The 18709-nt window shown below is 46.5% G+C and overlaps 1 protein-coding gene across 3 annotated transcripts in view; it reads left to right on the top strand.

Moving 5' to 3' along the window:
- The window catches only part of SPECC1L (sperm antigen with calponin homology and coiled-coil domains 1 like), a 135511-nt gene that overhangs the window by 73934 nt on the left and 42868 nt on the right, over positions 1 to 18709 (top strand). For all 3 annotated transcript variants that reach the window (XM_051837119.3, XM_051837121.3, XM_070065956.2), the window contains 3 exons: positions 4929 to 5019; positions 12723 to 12806; positions 15862 to 16018. In XM_051837119.3, coding sequence (XP_051693079.1) covers positions 4929 to 5019; positions 12723 to 12806; positions 15862 to 16018 — 332 coding nt within the window. The remainder of the gene's footprint in view (positions 1 to 4928; positions 5020 to 12722; positions 12807 to 15861; positions 16019 to 18709) is intronic.

An 18709-nucleotide genomic window follows, 5' to 3' on the forward strand; every position in this document is an offset into this window, starting at 1 on the left:
ACCCCTAAAAGGCCATCCTGTAAATGGAACTAAATAGCCCTAGAGTAAAGGCTACCCTAGGTTTGCCCTAACAGACCTTAAAAAAACAGCTTCAGTCAAACCAGAGAGGCCCATAAGTAACCGTGGCAGGCAGCCTGTACAGTGACTTTTGGGAGTCGGATCCTGATGAGCGTTGGGTGGACTTTGTGATTTGCTTCTAGTGAATAGAATGTGGCAGCAGTGATGGGATGTCCCTTCCAAGGCAAGGTCTCCAGGGTTCTCTTGTTGTCTTTTATCAGCTTGCTTGGGGAGAGCCAGCTGCCGTGTTGCGAGCCAGCCTGTGGAGAGGCCCACATGAGCTAGCTTAGTAGCAGATTTCTGAGCCTGATGACAACTGCGTTGGCTGTCTTGGGAGAGACCTTGAGCCAGAGGCACCCCGCTAAGCTTTCTGACCTATAGAAACCATGAGATTATAAATGTTTATAGTTTTAAGCCACCAAAGTTTCAGGGTAATTTGTCATGTAGTAAAGATAACTAATACAGTAGCTTATTTACCTGTCAGAACAAAGTACAGTACTCTTTATAGAATTGTGATAAATACAGAGCTCCGTGTTATAAAATACATAATCTGGCATGTAGCACAAAATTACTACATAGTGAAGAAGCAGGAAAATGTGACCTATAACCAGGAAAAAAATTAGTCAATCCTGGAAAAGATAGAAATGATGGAATTAGTATACATGAATATGCCGTGTGTGCCTAGGGGTATGAAAGGAGACGTGCACATGACAGAGAATGGAGAGAACGGAGTGCAAGGTGAGAAAAAGAGCCCAGGAAAATGAATCACAGAGAGGAGTGAACAGACAAACTGAGCCTCTGACTTGGGGTAAAATTCAGTGTCCTTACAAACCTGACATTTGAATCCAAGGAAAAGAGTGTCAGAAAAGAACATTTGAAGAAATAATAGCTGAAGCTGACCCAAATTTGATAGAAGTTATATACTCACAGATCCAAGAAAACTAAGGCAAGCCAAGCATATACAAACACATGCACACCCTGCAACAAGGCACTGCTAAGGCCAGCCAGATAAGAAGGATCACAGACTGCTAGGTAGAAAGTACCCAAGTCAAAAGATAGTGGATGGCCAGCGCCACAGCTCACTAGGCTAATCCTCTGCCTGCGGCGCTGGCACACCGGGTTCTAGTCCCAGTTGGGACTCCAGATTCTGTCCCGGTTGCTCCTCTTCCAGTCCAGCTCTGCTGTGGCCCAGGAGTGCAGTGGCGGATGGCCCAGGTCCTTGGGTCCTGCACCCGCATGGGAGACCAGGAGAAGCTTCTGGCTCCTGGCTTCGGATCAGCGCAGCGCGCCGGCTGCAACGTGCCAGCCATAACGGCCATTTGGGGGGTGAACCAACGGAAAAAGGAAGACCTTTCTCTCTGTCTCTCTCTCACTGTCTAACTCTGCCTGTTAAAAAAAAAAAAAGACAGTGGAATGACATCGTTAAATGCAGGGAAGGGGTGGGGTGTACAGCCATCAGTTTAGAACTCTGTGTCTTCAAAAAATGGGGAGCGATTTATTAGGCAACTAAAAGCTGAGAGAGTTCTTTATCTGCAGAGCCTTGGAGTTGTGTGTGTTGTGGAAAATGGATGAAAAGTACTTGGGGCTGCTTTGTACTATCTGCAACTTCTGTGACTTTTATTATTTATTTTTTATTCTTTTTAAAGATTTATTTATTTGAAAGAGAGAGAGAGAGATCTTCCATCTGCTGGTTCACTCTTTAGATGGCTGCAATGGCCATGACTGGGCCAGGCCAAAGCCAGGAGCCAGGAGCTTCTTGTGGGTCTCTCACGTGCGTGGCAGGGGCCTAAGCCCTTCGGCAATCTTCTGCTGTTTTCCCAGGCCATTAGCAGGGAGCTGGATTGGAAGTGAAGCAGCCGAGACTCAAGTGGAACCGATACGCAATGCCAGCATCACAGGCGGCAACTCAGCTTGTTATTCCACAACAGTGGCCCCTCCATAATGATTTTAAAATCAAAGGTTACATAAAGAAAACTCAAAGCTCATGTGGTTTGCTCATGAATTCAGTCAAACTTTTGTGGGAGAAATAATTCATGTCTTTCAGAAAACAGAAGAGAAAGATATCCCAGTTCAATTTATAGAGCCAGCTTTACCTAAAGGCAAAACAAGACAAAGAATTACAAAAACAAAACAAAACTAATCAATATCCCTGATGAATATAGATATAAATCTAATGTATTAGCAGATTGGATCCAGCACAGTATAACAGTGTAAGTCTGCCATTACTAAGAACCATGCGTACCTGAGAAGAAAAGGTAAAATTTACTTCAACAGAATGAAAAAGGAAAAACCTGTGACTCTTAGTTTCTGAAGAAAAATGAAATTTCACACCCATTCAGAGTAAAAAATGCTTCAGCAAACTAGGAAGCTAGAAACACTTTGAAAAACATCCAGGAAAATGGGGTCTATGGAAAGTCTCCAGCTAACATAGCCAATGGAGAGACTGAGTGCTTCTTTTTTTTAAGATATTGCTTATTTATTTTAGGCAGAGTTACTGACAAAGGGAGAGACAGAGAGAAAGGTCTTCCATCTGCTGGTTCACTCCCCAGTGACTGGAGCTGGGCCAATCAAGCTAGGAGCCAGGAGTTTCTTCAGGGTCTCCTGTATGGGTGCAGGGACCCAAGCACTTAGCCCATCTTCCACTGCCTTCTCAGTCAGTCCATAAGCAGAGAGTTGGATTGGAAGATGAGCAGCCAGGAAATGAGCTGGCACCCACATGGGATGCCAGCACTGCAGGCTGGGGCTTAGCCTACTACATCACAGGGCTAGCCCCCTGAGTGCTTTCTTACTAGGACTGCACCAAGGCAAGGATGCCCATGCTCACTGCTTTTGTCTAACATTTTGCTTGATCTCCTCCTCTGTACAAGAAGGCCAAGGAGAGAAAAGACAGCAAACAGACGGGAAATGGAGAAGTAAAACTGTCATCATTTGCAGATGACATGATTGGTTACTTGAAAATCCCAAGGAATCCTCAGAAAAGCTTCTTGAGGTGAGCAGTGTTGCAGGATACAAGGTCACCACTTGACAGCCACCTAGACTTCCGTATTCTAGCACAGACAGTTGGGCTGCTGAAGTACTTAGCAGTACTTTAATGAAATATGTGCCACACCTGTAGATTGAAAGCTGTGAACTATTTCTGAGAGAAATTAAGTAGTGAATGAGAAGAGTTGCTGTGCTTAGGGTATAGAAGAGCCAGCATTATTAATATCTTGCAGTTCTCCTTCTCATTATCTTCATGTTCTACACAGTCCCAGTTAAGATCCCAGTGCCTTTTGGGGTAGCAGTTAACAAGACAATTTAAAATTTATATGGAAACGTGCAGAAGACCCTGAATATTCAAAGCATCTAAGGTGGTAAAAAAGAACAAACTTCAAGAACTTGCACTGCCAATTCAAGCATTTACAATAAAGGTAGATCAAGACAGTGCAGTTTGACATGGTTCAGTGTAGACAGTGGAATAGATACTGAGTCCAGAAATAGGCCAAGTGATTTTCCCAAAGGTGCCAAGGGAATTCAGTGGATGAGGCACGGTGTTCTGCAAGAGATCTGAAACAGCTCCATGTTCGTATGGGGTAACCTCAACCTCGTGGAATATGCAGAGGTTGAGGCTGACCAAACCTGTAAAATGTCCACATGAGGACAGCAGGGAAAACCACTGTGACCTCAGAGACTGCAAAGACACTTACCTAGGATACACACGAAAAACATGAACCATGGAAGCAAATGGAAAAATTGGGCGTTAAAATGTAAAACTTCTCTGAAAGACATGAAGAAAATGAAAGGCAAACTTCAGACTTGAGAGAGTAAATTTGTAACACATTTATCTAATAAAAGACTTGCTTTCAGTAGAATAAAGACAAACAACCCAGTTAGCAGTGGGCAAAAGATTGGGGAAAAAAGCAGAGCTTCTCAAGGGAAGATAAACAAATGGCTTCCTATCTGTGAGAAGATGCACATCGTCATTGATCATCAGAGAAGCTGAAATTAAACCTGCGCTGGTATTCTGCTCCACAATCTGCAGAGTGGCCAGAATTAAAACACTAACAACATCAAGTGTAGGAAGGATGTGAAGAAGCTGTACCTCACACGTTTCTACTGGGAATATGAAATGAGTAATTAGAAGGTGCCTAGGTTAAAAAACTGGAGGAGTTGGGAGAGGGTGGTATTGTGGCACAGGAGGTTAGGTTGCCGCCTGCAGTGCCAGCATCACATATCCAAACACTGGTTTGAGTTATGGTTGTTCTACTTCTGATCCAGCTTCCTGCTAATCGCCTCAGGGAAGACAGGTCTCCTGTGTGGGTGGCAGAGACCCAAGCCATCTTCTGCTGCCTCCCAGGATGTGCATTAGCAAGAAGTTGGAAGTGAAGTAGTCAGGACTTGAAGCCTCACCCCTTTAAGAATTCTCTTTAAGCGGAGTAATGAAATTGTACTCAGAATACCATTGATTATCAGGGGTCACTGAGGTAGATTTGGGGTTGGAGAAAATGGGTGTGATTGTAAAAGAGTGGTAGGAGGGATCTCATGGTTAATGGAAGTGGTCTGTATCTTGTTTGCATCAGTGTCTGTGACCTGATTGTGATGGTCTAGTATAGATTTACCAGACAGTGCTGCTGGGTGTGTGATCTCTCTGTGACCTTTACTACAGCTTCATGTGAATGGATCTATAATTACCTCATAATGTTCAGTTTTTTAAAAAGTACATTTATCACTTCTGTGTGTATGTATGTATGTGTGTTATAAGGTTACTATAGCAGTGTGGAAGGAATTATCTATATTTATAACTAAATATTTACTCTCTAGCATTACTATCTTTTCTGAGTCCCAGCACTAGATTTAGCGTAACTTTGATACTGTTTATTTTATGGTTTCAGAGACATTCCATCAGTGGACCAATCTCAGCATCCAAACCCCTGACAGCCCTTTCAGATAAGAGACCAAACTATGGGGAGATCCCTGTTCAAGGTACAGTGTTTCAGACTTTTTTGGCTAACAAAATTATTATTCTCTTTGCTGTTAACATCACTTCAACCAATATGATGTGCATCACAATTGTCATCTTTTCATTCCTGTGACAGACTGCCCGAGGCAGGCTACTGTGTAAAAAAAAAGAGGTTTATTCCATGTCTTAGCTGTTGTGAGCTGCAGTAAACATGGGGGTGCAGATAACTCATGCCTGTCAACTGAAGACTGGATAAAGAAATTATGGGATATGTACTCTATGGAATACTACATAGCGGTAAAAAAAAAATGGATGAATCTGGAAAACATCATACTTAATGAAATAAGCCAGTTTCAAAGGGACAAATATCATATGTTCTCCCTGATCTGTGATAACTAATAGAGCACCTAAAAGGAAATCTGTAGAAGTGAAATTGACACTTTGGGAAGCAATGACTTGAACAGCCCTTGTCTTCTTCATACTATTTGTTGAACTCTTTACTTAACGTAGAGTTAATCACATGTATATAAAGTCAATTGAAAATAGATCTCAGTAAAAAATAAGAATAGGAATAAGAGAGGGAGGAGGAAGTTTGTAACTGTAAAGCTGTGTATTTCAGCATACATTCCTACAGACATACTTCTAAGGGTATAGTTTAAAAACTTGCCATGGGACCCCAAATCCCATTAAGCTGGGTGGTAAAAAATGCCATCTTAAGTATTAAAGTGATCATATTAAGTGTTAAAGTGATCATATAGATAGGATTAAGTGTTAAAGGGATCATATAAATAAGATCAAGTGTCTGGTAATAATAATAGATAAAATTCAAAAGGAGAGAATGTTCCAATATGGGAAGCAGTTCACACAGCAGACTCACAGAATGACAATTGCTTTAAATAGCCCTCTGACCTCAGAATCAGCCCTTAAGACATCCTGGTCTGGCTGAAAAGCCCATGAGAGCATTTCAGGCATGGAAAGCCAAGACATTGTTGCAAAAAAAAAAAAAAATCCTACATGAAGGATCTCTGAGAGAGAGACCCCAGTGGAAAGAAGAGACCATCAAAGAAGGAGGTACCTTTCTCTGAAGGGAGGAGAGAACTTCCACTTTGCTTATGGCCTTGTCTAAATACTAACAGAGATTGTGGATTCAAAAGGCTTCCATAGCCTAGGCAGCTCATGTCAAGAGCCCCAGGTAGTCACTGACATCATACATAAGAGTATTAATTGTTAAATTAACAACAGGAGTCACTGTGCACTTACTTCCCATGCAGGACCTCTGTCCTCAGTGAGTTTTATTAAGAGAATTTACCATAAAACTTGTTCCCAATTTTGTGTGTGTGTGTACGCATGCACAAATTGTTGAAATCTTTACTTAGTATAGAGTTGGTCTTCTGTATATAAAGTTAATTGAAAATTCATCTTAATGGAAAATGGGACTGGGAATGGAGGAGGGAGGACAAGGAGGAGGTGGTGGAGTGGGAGTGTGGGTAGGAGGGTGGGTATGCTGGAAAGAATCACTATATTCCTAAAGTTGTGCTTATGAAATTTGTACTCATTAAATAAAAGGTGTCTTTGGGGACAAAAAAAAAAAAAAAAAAAAAAAAAAGGTTCTGCAGGTACCGGGATTCCGTCATGACAGCTCCAGTCATCATAATAGCCTCATTCAATCCTGATTACTCCCCAAAGGCCCTCCTCTGAATGCTACTCTCTTAATACCTCACAGTAGGGGTGAGAGTTGTTCAGTTAAAGTACCAGGAGCACTGGTGCTGCAGACTCTGCATGGCATCGGTGTGAATTCAGTGTGGTGATGGAACTCCTCATCGCGAAGTCTTTCCTGAGTATCGGGCAGACTGGTTGTGTACAGTTAGGGACAGTGAGACAGGAGATGCTGCTGCTGTCTCCCCTGCACAGAGAGGCTTTATTTGCTGCCTTTTCACTCCTGGTTCGTTCTTCATTCCTGACCCAAGCTCTCCTCCCACTCAGAAAGCCCACTTGCTAAGGGAACAAATAATGGAAAATTTAAAGTCTCCTTGACCCAAGCACTTTGTGTCTCCTCTTCCTGTTTTGACGTCCCACCTCCCGGCTGGATCTACAAATGGTTTCTGTGTGTGCGCAGAGGTCCTTGGCCTCACCGCAGCCTGGCTGTTGGTCTCTTTGATGCAGTCCCTCATCTGTAACCAGGAATAGTGATGAGCACCAGTTCCTCTCTTCAACCCTGCAGCCAGACTCTCCTTTTACCCCATCATACCTGCAGCTGCTGAGGTCATGTTGCCAGCCACGTGAGCTCTCAGTCCTGCTCTGATACACACAGGCAGCCTGATTGGGCACCATGGAACACTCCCTCTTCTGAGCTGTTCTCTTGTTTTCCCAACACCACACTCCTGTGTCTCCTCCATCTCCTGTGCCAGTCTCTCTTCCTGACCTGTAAGTGTTGTGGCCCAGAGCTCAGCCTCTGGGCCTTTGTTCTCTGTGCACGCTCACACTTTGTTACTGTTTCCTTTCTCATGGCTTTAAACACTGTTTCCCCTGCTGAGGATTGTGCCAGTCTCCTCTCCAGCCTCTTCCTCCCCTCTGGGCCCCAGAGTCACACATGCAGTTGCCACTTGACATCCTTGTTGTAGTAATTGAATATTTGCAGGCTGAATGTGTCCGGGACGAGATTCCCACACTTACCACATGGAATCTGCCTTCCCCATCTCAGTTGATATACCCTAGAGTCAACCTTAACTCCTCACTCCATCTTAGATCTGTTGTGTGTTAAAAATGACCCTGCTTGGCTGGCACCGCGGCTCAATAGGCTAATCCTCCGCCTGCAGCGCCAGCACCCTGGGTTCTAGTCCCGGTCGGGGCGCCGGATTCTGTCCCGGTTGCCCCTCTTCCAGTCCAGCTCTCTGCTGTGGTCCGGGAGTGCAGTGGAGGATGGCCCAAGTGCTTGGGCCCTGCACCCGCATGGGAGACCAGGAGGAAGCACCTGGCTCCTGGCTTTGGATCAGCGCAGTGCGCCGGCCACAGCGCGCCAGCTGCAGCGGCCATTGGGGGCTGAACCAATGGAAAAGGAAGACCTTTCTCTCTGTCTCTCTCTCTCACTGTCCACTCTGCCTGTCCCCCCCCCCCCCAAAAAAAAAAAAGCCCTGCTTTTCAAAATACATCCAGAATCAGTAACAGTCTTCCTTGTACTGTCTTGTCATCTAAGCTGCTGCCCCTTCTCCCTAGGGTTCTGGGAAAGGATACCTGATCCTTCTCAAAGTGTATTCCTTTTTTCTTTTTATTTTATTATTATTATTATTTTTTGACAGGCAGAGTGGTCAGTGAGAGAGAGAGACAGAGAGAAAGGTCTTCCTTTTCTGTTGGTTCACCCCCCAAGTGGCCGCTATGGTCAGTGCACTGCAGCCAGCGCGCCGCGCTGATCCGCAGCCAGGAGCCAGGTGCTTCTCCTGGTCTCCCATGCGGGTGCAGGGCCCAAGGACCTGGGCCATCCTCCACTGCACTCCCGGGCCACACCAGAGAGCTGGTCTGGAAGAGGGGCAGCCAGGACAGAATCTGATACCCCGACTGGGATTAGAACCCGGGGTGCCGGCGCTGCAGGCAGATGATTAGCCTATTGAGCCGTGGCGCCAGCCCTTTTTTATTTTTAAGATTTATTTAAGAAGCAGAGAGAGAGAAAGAAAGGGTCATGGAGTGGGGGCCCGCTGATGACATTAGTGGCTTTTTAAAAAAAAAAAAAAATTTTTTTTTTTAAATTTTTATTTGAAAGTCAGAGAGAGAGAGAGAGAGATATTTTCCATCCCTCTGCTGGTTCACTCCCCAGATGGCTGCAATGATCGGACTGAGCCAAGCTGAATCCAGGAGCCAGGAATTCCATCTGGCTCTCCCATGTCGGTGGCAGGGGCCAAACCACTTGGGCCATCCTCCTCTGCTTTGCCAGGCAGGGAGCTGGATCAGATGTCCAGCAGCTGGGACATGAACTGGCACTCAAGTGGGCTGCCGGCGTTGCAGGTGGCAGCTTAACCTGCTGTGCCACAATGCTGGCTTCATATTTTTTTTTGAGATTTTAAAGTTGTTTTTGGCAGGAGCATTGGTCCATTTGGAATTACTCCTCGACTAACAGAAGGTGCATGTTCAGCTGCTATTTTTATTTCTTTAATTAATTAATCATCTTTTTTAAATTAGGAAAGGCTCCTATTTTAAAATCCATTATTTTGCCAGTAAATTTGATTTGGAAAACAATAAAGGGACAACTGTTTCTCTGATTTCTGAAATAAGAGAACTAAGGTCTGGTGTGCTCCTGTTATCTCTAGCCGTCTGTTGGAAGCAAGCAGAATACATATCTCTCTCCAGGTTTATTCCTTTTCTGGGCCTTGGATCCTATCCCCGTGGGCTTTCTCAGATGCTATTAGCCACCTGCTGTTGCCTGATCATCCCCTTCTCCTGGATCTTCATCTTTGTCCTCTTTGCTGATTCCCTTCTGTCATCATTTAAAAATGCTTACAACGGTCCCATGCGAAGGGGGAAGAAAACCCTCCCTCTCTCACACACTCAATGCTTTGCTTTCTCTTACCCTTCAACAACTTATCTCCCCATTTTTACCAACTTCCACTCTCCCCTCAGCACATTCTAATCTTACTTTTGTCCCCACCAAGCTATTGAATTATTCAAGTGAAGCTGCCAGGGACCTCCATGTCACCCAGTAGACTCCCACCCCATCAGCCATACACTGATGATTCCCAGAACTGTGATGCACACTTCAGACTTTGTTCTGAACTGGCTGATTGCCTGCTCCACATCTTTCCCTGGGTACCTCAAAGCATTCTCGAATTCAGTGTGTCCACCTCTACCTCTCTTCCTTTCCTAACACACCTTGCCTTTCCATCTCTGTACATAGTACCTCCTTCCTTCTCACATCTGCATCCGGTTGGTCAGGATGTCTGTTGATCCTGCCTGCTTGAATCTGTTCGCTTTACCTCTTCGGTGATGTCACCGAAGGCCAGGTCGTCACCATCTCTGTACAGGAGCTGGTCATCGTGCACGCACCATTACCCCTCCCCAGTGCTAACCAGATAGACCCTCACTGTCTGCTCATTGCAGCAGGGTGAGTCCAAGCTCCTCCCTGTGGAATGAGCCTGCGTGACCTGCCCTTGCCCTCCACCGTTGCCGCCCTGCATTTCTCTTGGTGTTTGCTGAATGCTCTTTTCCTTCCAAGCTCTCCTTTGCCTGTATAAAAACCATTAATTATTATTCTAGTCTTAACTTTGCTGTCATTTCCTGAGGAGGCCTTTCCGGACCTCCCCTCGAGATCAGCCATGTTGCCCACTGTGTTCCCAGAGCCCCAGGTACTTAACTCCAGCCAGCACTCATCATGATTTTATGGATGTCTGCTTCCGCTCTGGACCTGAGCTCCACGAGGACACATCCTCAGTCGCCTTGCTTCTTTCTCCTGACCTTTGCACCAAGCCCGGTGCTGGCGAGTGCTGGCGAGTCGTAGACAGACACCCCCTGGGTTTTGTTTGATGAATGGATTAAAGACAAAAATAACTCCATATGGCAATAGGGTAGGATTTTTCTTTTTTTTACTGTAATATGCAATCTGCAGCCTGCTATAGTTGACTGTGGTGCACTAATCTTATCTCCTGAAGGAGGCTCTGCCGGACAGTGTACCGTGAAGGTGGAAACCAGCCTGCGCACCGCAGAAGCCACCGTCCAGTGTTGTCCCTGTGCCAGGCACCGCTGGGCAGATTGGATTCTCGCAGGGAAAATAACTTCTTGGGCTGGCAGCACACACAGTGCTGTAGCTGTTGAAAGCCACCACAGATGACTCTAAAACAAATAACCTATCTGGGCCTTCAGAACATTTTTGTGCATTTTAAGAAAGTTCAGGTATTGGGCTACAGCAGGGTTTGTCTGTGGCACTGCGATTAGAAATGCCGCGCACACAAGGCTTACCGAGGTGGTAGGCATGCGTATCAGCAGTGAATTCTGTGGACCTCTTTTCACTTGTGTGCCTGCAGCATGCACTGTAAAAGAGCGCAAGTTACGTACTACATATGTCCCTTAGAAACACTTCCTATCTCGGGAATGGCCAGGACTGTTGCCTGTGTCTAGAGCTGACACTTCTGTTTTGATTTCTTTCTCACTTTTGTTTTTGCTTTCTTAATTTGCTGTGTTACTCTTTGGGAGACTAAGACTTTGAGGGAAATGACCACAGTTTCATAATTGTTGAATGGAATTTTTGATTAAATCCAAAATGCCAATTTCCGTTTTCTGCAATTTCTGTGTTCTGCTGACTGTTTTGTCTGTCAGACTGTGCATAAAATGCTCTTCCCGTCAGGAGAAATGCCAGTTGCCGGCAGGGCCCGGGATCATGACTGATGCCTGCTGTTGGCTCTCTGCACAGGGTTGGTGTTTGTTCAGGATGAGCGAGCTGTCAGGACTCTAGGCACTGTAGGTCCTGTCTTCACTGAGATCCTGAGCCCGGTCTTCCCACACCAGACCAGGTGTTTCTCAGACCCTGTTGGAGTGGAGGACATGCTGTCCTGAGGAGACAGTGTCACTTGCCATTACTTTTGACATCCTCACATTTTGAAGGGGATAATTGTTTACATTGTCAGTTCCAGAAAAGTGGTGGCCATGCTTGGACAGCAAGGCCAGTGGTCTTCATGAAACATGGGGGTTTCTTCCTCTACAGGGGTCTTTCTCACCAGTCTGGTCTCATCCTCACACTCCCAGCCTTGGTCAGTCAGAACACAGCCTGTCTTCCTCATGCTGCCTGCAGGCAGCCTGCGGTTGGACTTGCGTGGCGTGCACTGTGTGTGTGGGTGTATGGTGGGGTGAGGGAAAGGGGGCACACCTCCCTGGATATGGGGTGGAGGGAAAGGTTCTGAGGAAATGATGTTCTGCTAAGACCTGAAGGACGGCAAAGTTGGCCAGGCTAAGGAGGCAGTGGAGGAGGGGCAGGAAGCCTGGGGACAGACAGTCGGTGCCAAGTCTCTAGGAACTGGAGAAACTCCAGGACAAAGGGAGGAGTAGGCCGGGGTGAGGCTGTAATCACAGATGCTAGAGGCTGTGGCATCTCATTGTGATTCTGCCTGAACCTCAGAACTTGAGGCTTTCTTGTTGCCCTCAGGCTGAAGTCCACACAGCAGGCAGCCTCCTCCTCCCTGTAAGCCCCCTGTCCTCTGTCAGGTCTGTTTCCCACATACCCCAGTTTGCAGCCATCTAGGCTTTGTCATTGTCCACTGTACCTTTGCTGTGATGCTATCTGCTTCCCCACACCTCTTCCCTACTAGGAAGGTCCAGCTACCCGAAATCCAAGTGGCTGGCTTTTCCCTCTGTGGTTTCAGAGCCCCTTATCAACTTGTTATTCTGATGATCGTATATGTGTGTGGTGGGCCCACGACACACAGGGACAAGGCTCTAGCTTAGTTTGTCATGTGACCGAGATGCACTAGGGGATCTGTGAGCGTGGGTTGAATTGCACTGGAGAGGTAGGTGGAGTCAGTGATTCAGAAGCACTCATCTGTGTGGCCTCGGTGGGCCCTGGAAATAAAATGTTGAGTGGAATGTTCTCTCATCCTCAAGAGTTGCTCTGGGTGAACAGACTGTGAGGACTGGAGGGATTGGGAAGGAAAGTGAGCTGCAAGGTTGAGAGAAGTCAGACTCGCCTTCCCTGAACCCTTGCGATCCTCACTGGCATCAGATTTCTCTATTGTGACCTTCTTCTCTTGTGCAGAGCACCTGTTAAGGACGTCGTCCACCAGCCGACCTGCCTCACTGCCCAGAGTACCTGCCATGGAAAGTGCCAAGACCATCTCAGGTAATGACCTTTATCTGAAATTTCGTTCCAAAAGACTCTCCAGAAGTTACGCTAATTGTCCTGAATACTTTCTCGTTAGACTTATTCAACTCTACTTGCCTCTTCAGCTCTTAAGTTGATTATTTTTCACTTTGAATTTGTCCTGTAGTATCTTCTAAATTCTATGGAGATCACATTTTCAAAATGTGATTTAAAAACAAAAATAAAGGGCCAGCGTTGTCATGCAGTGAATAAAAGCCACTGCCCATAGTGCTAGGAGTTCCATATGGTTGCCGGCTTAAGTCCCAGCTGCCCTACTTCTGATCCAGCACCCTGCTAATGGCCTGGGAAAAGCAGTGGAAGATAGTCCAAGTGCTTGGGCCCCTGCCACCCACATGGGAGACCTAGAAGTTTCTGGCTCCTGGCTTCAGCCTGATCTAGCCCTGTGCCCCAAGCTGTTGTGGCCATCTGGGGAGCGAACTAGCAGGTGGAAGATCTCTTTTCCTGTCTTTCCCTCTCCCTGTAACACTGCCTTTCAATTAAATAAAGAAAGCTTTAAAAAAAGTAAATAATAACAAAACCAAAAAGCTAGAGAGTTCCTTTCATTTAACAAATACTTACTAAGCATCTACAGCAGGGGTGGAGAGTGTCTGGTCCATGGGCCATTTAAGGCCCATGGAATCATTTGGTTTGGTCCTGCTGAGGCAACAACAGGCCTTTCTCAGCCTAATCTCTCTATTTCATATAAATTTCTGAGAGGTTTTATCATGCAGTTTCCTAGTACTCAGCTTAACAGAAACTACTGATTTAAAGCATAAAAACAATTGAGAGGGGTGGGTGTTTGGCGTATTGGTGAAGCTGCTGTCTAAGACCCCTGCATTTCATATCAGAGTGTCTGGGTTCAGGTTCCCTCGCTGTTCTCTCTCTCTCTCTCTCTTTTTTTTTTGACAGGCAGAGTGGATAGTGAGAAAGAGAGACAGAGAGAAAGGTCTTCCATTGCCGTTGGTTCACCCTCCAATGGCCGCCCCGGCTGGCGCGCTGCGGCCGGTGCACTGCGCTGATCCGAAGGCAGGAGCCAGGTGCTTCTCCTGGTCTCCCATGGGGTGCAGGGCCCAAGCACTTGGGCCATCCTCCACTGCCTTCCCGGGCCACAGCAGAGAGCTGGTCTGGAAGAGGGGCAACCGGGACAGAATCCGGCGCCCCGACCGGGACTAGAACTTGGTGTGCCAGTGCCACTAGGTGGAGGATTAGCCTAGTCAGCCACGGCGACGGCCGTCGCTGTTCTCCATTCCAGCTTCCTGCTAATGCACCTGCTGGGAGGCAGCAGGAGATGGCGCAAGAAATTGGGTCCCTGCCACCGTGTGGGAGACACGGGTTGAGGTACTGGCTCCTGGCTTGGCCTTGTTCATCCTTGGCTGTTGTGGGCATTTTGGGAGTGAGCCATCAGAGGGGAGATGTCCCTTCATTTCTCTTTCAAATAATTTTTTAAAAACATTTTTGACGGGGAAAACTTATGCTGGAAATGTGTAAGTGTGTCATTTTAAGATCACGTCATAGGAGATTGCGTCTGTCCCCATTTCATCTTTGAGGATGGTGCTTTACTAACACAGAATTATATTCTCTTTGTGGCTACCCTAAAATCAAGAAGATCGTAGCCACTAAAAGAAGGATACTTGATGGCAGAAGGGAGTTACTGATGTGTCACAGTCACAGTCTGAGGAAGAGGCAGTTAAGGGTTCCTGCAGATTCACCTTCTGAGCTGAGAGAGAACAGGTCTGGGGGCCGGGCCTTAGCTCCGCTAAGCTTCCAAGGCCCTCCCAGCATTCCTCAGGGCCGCCTTCTTGAAAGCTGCTTTTGTTGTAACTGTTCTCGGTGCTGAAGTGGCCACTTCCATCTCACTGTTCCCAGAACTTAGCAGTTCTAACAAGTGTCTTACAGAGCCAGACTTTCAGAGTCAGGCTTTTCTGAAAGATTGTTGCTATGTCTCCAGAGTTGACTTGCTTCCTGGATTCACCTTTTACAGTGAAGCCTGATGGAGAATTCTGGGTAGCATCTCTTCCCTTCTCTCCCCTGGCAGAGTTATCGGCCAATATCAGAAGGGCTGTGTTCATTGCAGGCGTGGGTGCTGGGCAGGGATGAGTAGTTGCAAGTGCTCTGTTGCAGTCACCAGCCTTTGTTTTTGTTTGCTTTTTTGAAGATTTATTTTTACTTTATTTGGAAGGCAGAGTTACATTGTGAAGAAGTAAGACAGAGACAGAGAGAGAAAGAGAAAGAGAGAGATCTTCCATCTGCTGGTTCACTTCCCATATGGCTTCAACAGCCAGGGCTTGGACCAGGCTGAAGCCTGGAGCTTCTTCTGGGTCTCTGAAGTGTGTGCAGGGGCTGAAGTACTCGGTCCATCCTCTGCTGCTCTCCCAGGAACACTAGCAGGGAGCTGGATCTGAAGTGGAACAGCTAGGTGTGGAACTGGGATGTCGACGTCATGGCAGAGGCTTAACCCTCTATGCCACAATACCAGCTCCTAAGCCTTTGGTTTCTGGTTGTATTTGTACTTACTATATAGATACTGTGAGTGTTACAGGGTTGGCTAGAACATACTCGAATGTGTGGAGCTCAATGCATAGTTCAACTACCTGTTCACAGAATTTTTTAAAAAATGTATCCATGTGAGAGACAGAGACAAAGGCAGAGAACCTTCATCTACCGACCAACTCCATATACCCCCATTAGCCAGGGCTGGGAACCCAATCTAGGTTTTCCACATGGATGGCAGGAGCCCAACCACCTGAGCTGTCACTTCCTGCCTCCCAGGGTCTGTGTCAGCAGGAAGCTGGAATCAGGAGCTGGAGGTGGGTATCAAACCCAGGCACTCTGATATGGGATGCTGGCGTCTTAACTGCTAGGCTAAATGCCTACCTCTCATGGATTTTTTTATGAAAAAAATGGAGAAATCCTTTCTAGTTATACCATAAGGAAATATGTATTCTTTTTGGAATCTTCAGAAGAAAATATCTCAGGAACTCACTCTAAGATATTTTTGTTATAAAATATGTAAATGACTGTTTCTCACCATCAGTGTCTCGACGAAGTAGTGAAGAAATGAAACGGGACATCTCTGCGCCCGAGGGAGCTTCGCCAGCCTCTCTCATGGCCATGGGCACCACGTCACCCCAGCTCTCGCTGTCCTCCTCTCCCACAGCGTCTGTGACCCCCACCACCCGCAGCCGGATAAGGTAGAGAGCAGATGACACTGATGCATCTCATGCACACCTTTCCTGGCCTCTGAGCCTAAATGATGGGGTTGTGAAATAGTAGCATGTGTGCACTGTGCTTTTTCTCTCTTTTGGTGTTAAGTGTTTAACTGACTTATTCCACATTGAGAAGTAGATAGATGACATAGAAGATACTGATCAAATGAAATAGCTAATTCCTTTCCTCAAGCAGTTTTTGTTTTGCTTTTTAAAATTACAGTGAACAGTTGAGGGGTAAAGTAAGTAGTGTGAAATCTGAATGCCTGGGGTGTGGGTGGGGTCAGAGAAGGCCTCCCTAGGAGGTTGGGTGGAACTGAGCAGACCCTTGAGGGTGGGGAGAGAAGAGGTGACCATCGGCAAGAATAGTACCCTCTCTGGGTAAACAAATGAGGACCTGGGCCAGGGGGACATTGTAGGCAGGTGGCACTGCAGATTCTGAAGGCAGATGCAGACAACCAGGGAAAGGTGTCCCGGCCATGTCAGGGGTGATAGAAGCAAAGATTGAACAGGTATGGCCAGGTGGTGGAGCCCCTGTGAAGCCAAGTTGAGTCCCTGTGATGTGGTAGAAGCTATAAAGTGGAATAGCTAAGTCTGTGTGAGAAGGTGATCAAAGGACTGGTCTGTTCTGGAGGAGCATCGGGGAAAAAGAGCCTTTCTGAAGCAGACACAGCACGTCTGCAGCAGGGGAGTAGCAGAGGAGAGGACCTCAGGAGAGCGTTGCACCAGGAGGTCTTGTTTTTCAAACAAGAGATGATTTCAGCAGCAGAATTTTAGGAAAGGAATGTGAAGATGGGCCATATCAAAGGTGGCTCTACTTGTTTAGAATTGGAGTCTGAGAATGTGATGCTACGTTCAACAAAACAGATGTCAAAAATGTAGCGTCCATAGTTTACAAGGATAAGGAGAGACTGTTGACAATAATTAAGAAGAATTAAAGGAAGGATAGGAATGGATTTCAGAAATTTAACTATGTATTAATTTGTGGGCTTGAAGATAAAATGAGATATTTGATCTTCCCAAATTTAAATTATGAACTTACTTCAGATGGTGGTCCCACAATGGGGGTACCATGGGAGCAAGTAGGGAGTGCAGTGCTAAGGGGAGCCAGAGTCTTTGTGTCCCAGCTGATGGGTTCACTCCTCCTGGCTCCCCACTAAGGAGCTGTGATCTTCAGCAAGGTGTCTCCTGGCCTTAGTTTCCTCATTTTAAAATGAAGAGGTTAGGGATGAGTGTTGTGGGGCAGTGTGTTAAGCTGCCACTGTATCCTGTATCTGAGTGCTGCTTGACCCCTGGCTATTCCACTTCCAATCCAGCTCCCTGTTAATGTCCCTAGAAGACAGGAGATGATGGCTCAAGAACTTGGGTCCTTGTCACCCACATGGGAGACCCTGGCTCCTGTCTTTGGTGTTCCCTGGGTATTGTGGCCATTTGGGGTGTGAACCAGCAGATACAAGTGCTTTTGGCTGTAGTACACATTCTCTTTTTCTCTCTCTCTTGATTTTTTTTAAATATAAAGATTTATTTATTTATTTATTTGAAAGGCTGAGTGACAGAGAGAGAGAGAAGGAGAGACAGCGAGAGAGATCTTCCATCTGCTGGTTCACTCCCCAAATGACCACAACAGCCAGTACTGGGCCAGGCCAAAGCTAAGAACTAGGAACTCCTTCCGGGTCTCTCACATGTGTGGCAGGGGCCCAAGTGCCTTTCACTACTTTCCCAGGCCATAGCAGGGAGCTGGGTTGGAGAGAGCAGTTGGGACTTGAACTGGCACCCATATGGGATACAGGTGCTGTAACTCTCTGAGCCACAGCTTTAACCCGCTGAACCACAGCACCACCCCCCACTCTGTTTTCAAAAAGTAAATACATCTTAAAAAAAAAAAAAAAAAAAAAAGAGGTTGTAAGGGGTACTCTAGAAGGCTCATTTCTTTTTTAAATTTTTATGTATTTATTAAACAGATGGGGTGAGGAGAGTGAGAGTGAGCACACATGCTCTCATCCCCTGCTTCACTTCCCAAATGTACACAACGGTTGGGGATGGGCCAGGCTGAAGCCAGGAACTATTAACTCAATTCAGTTCTCCCATGTGGGTGGCAGCCATCACCTGCTGCCTCCCGGTGTCTGCGTTGGTGGGAATTGAGTCAAAACTCTGATGGGATGTAGATACCTGAATCACTGGGCCAAATGCCTGTCTGCTGGGCCGTTCTGCAGCTTCTCACTGTGTCCTTCTCCACTGCTTTTATAAGCTGTTTTGGTAACAGAATACACACCATGTGAGCCAGAACAAGCCTTTCCCATTTCTTGTAATCGTTATTTTTATGTTTTGCTAGTTCACTCCCCAAGTTCCCCTAATGGCTGTGGTTGGGCCGGGCCCAAAGGTAGGGGCCAGGAAGTCAATCCAGGTCTCCCATCTGGGTGGTCGGAGCTGTCACCTGCCGCCTTCCCAGGGTCTGTATTAGCAGAACTAAAACGGGAACTAAAACCAGGTACTTGATGTGGGAGGCGAGCCTTTTAGCCACCTGCTGCAGCAGTAAATGATGTTTGATGATGGGATGATTAAAGACATAAAAGGTTAGAAACCAAGAGGAAAGGCTGGAAATCAAACATAAAGGTGACGGAGGGTCTGAGACTGAGTGAGAGACAGCCACGGCACTTTGAGCTGCACCCTGGAAGG

Source organism: Oryctolagus cuniculus, chromosome 21, assembly GCF_051225735.1.
Source record: "Oryctolagus cuniculus isolate XC-2025 breed Fujian yellow rabbit chromosome 21, ASM5122573v1, whole genome shotgun sequence".
Taxonomy (NCBI): domain Eukaryota; kingdom Metazoa; phylum Chordata; class Mammalia; order Lagomorpha; family Leporidae; genus Oryctolagus; species Oryctolagus cuniculus.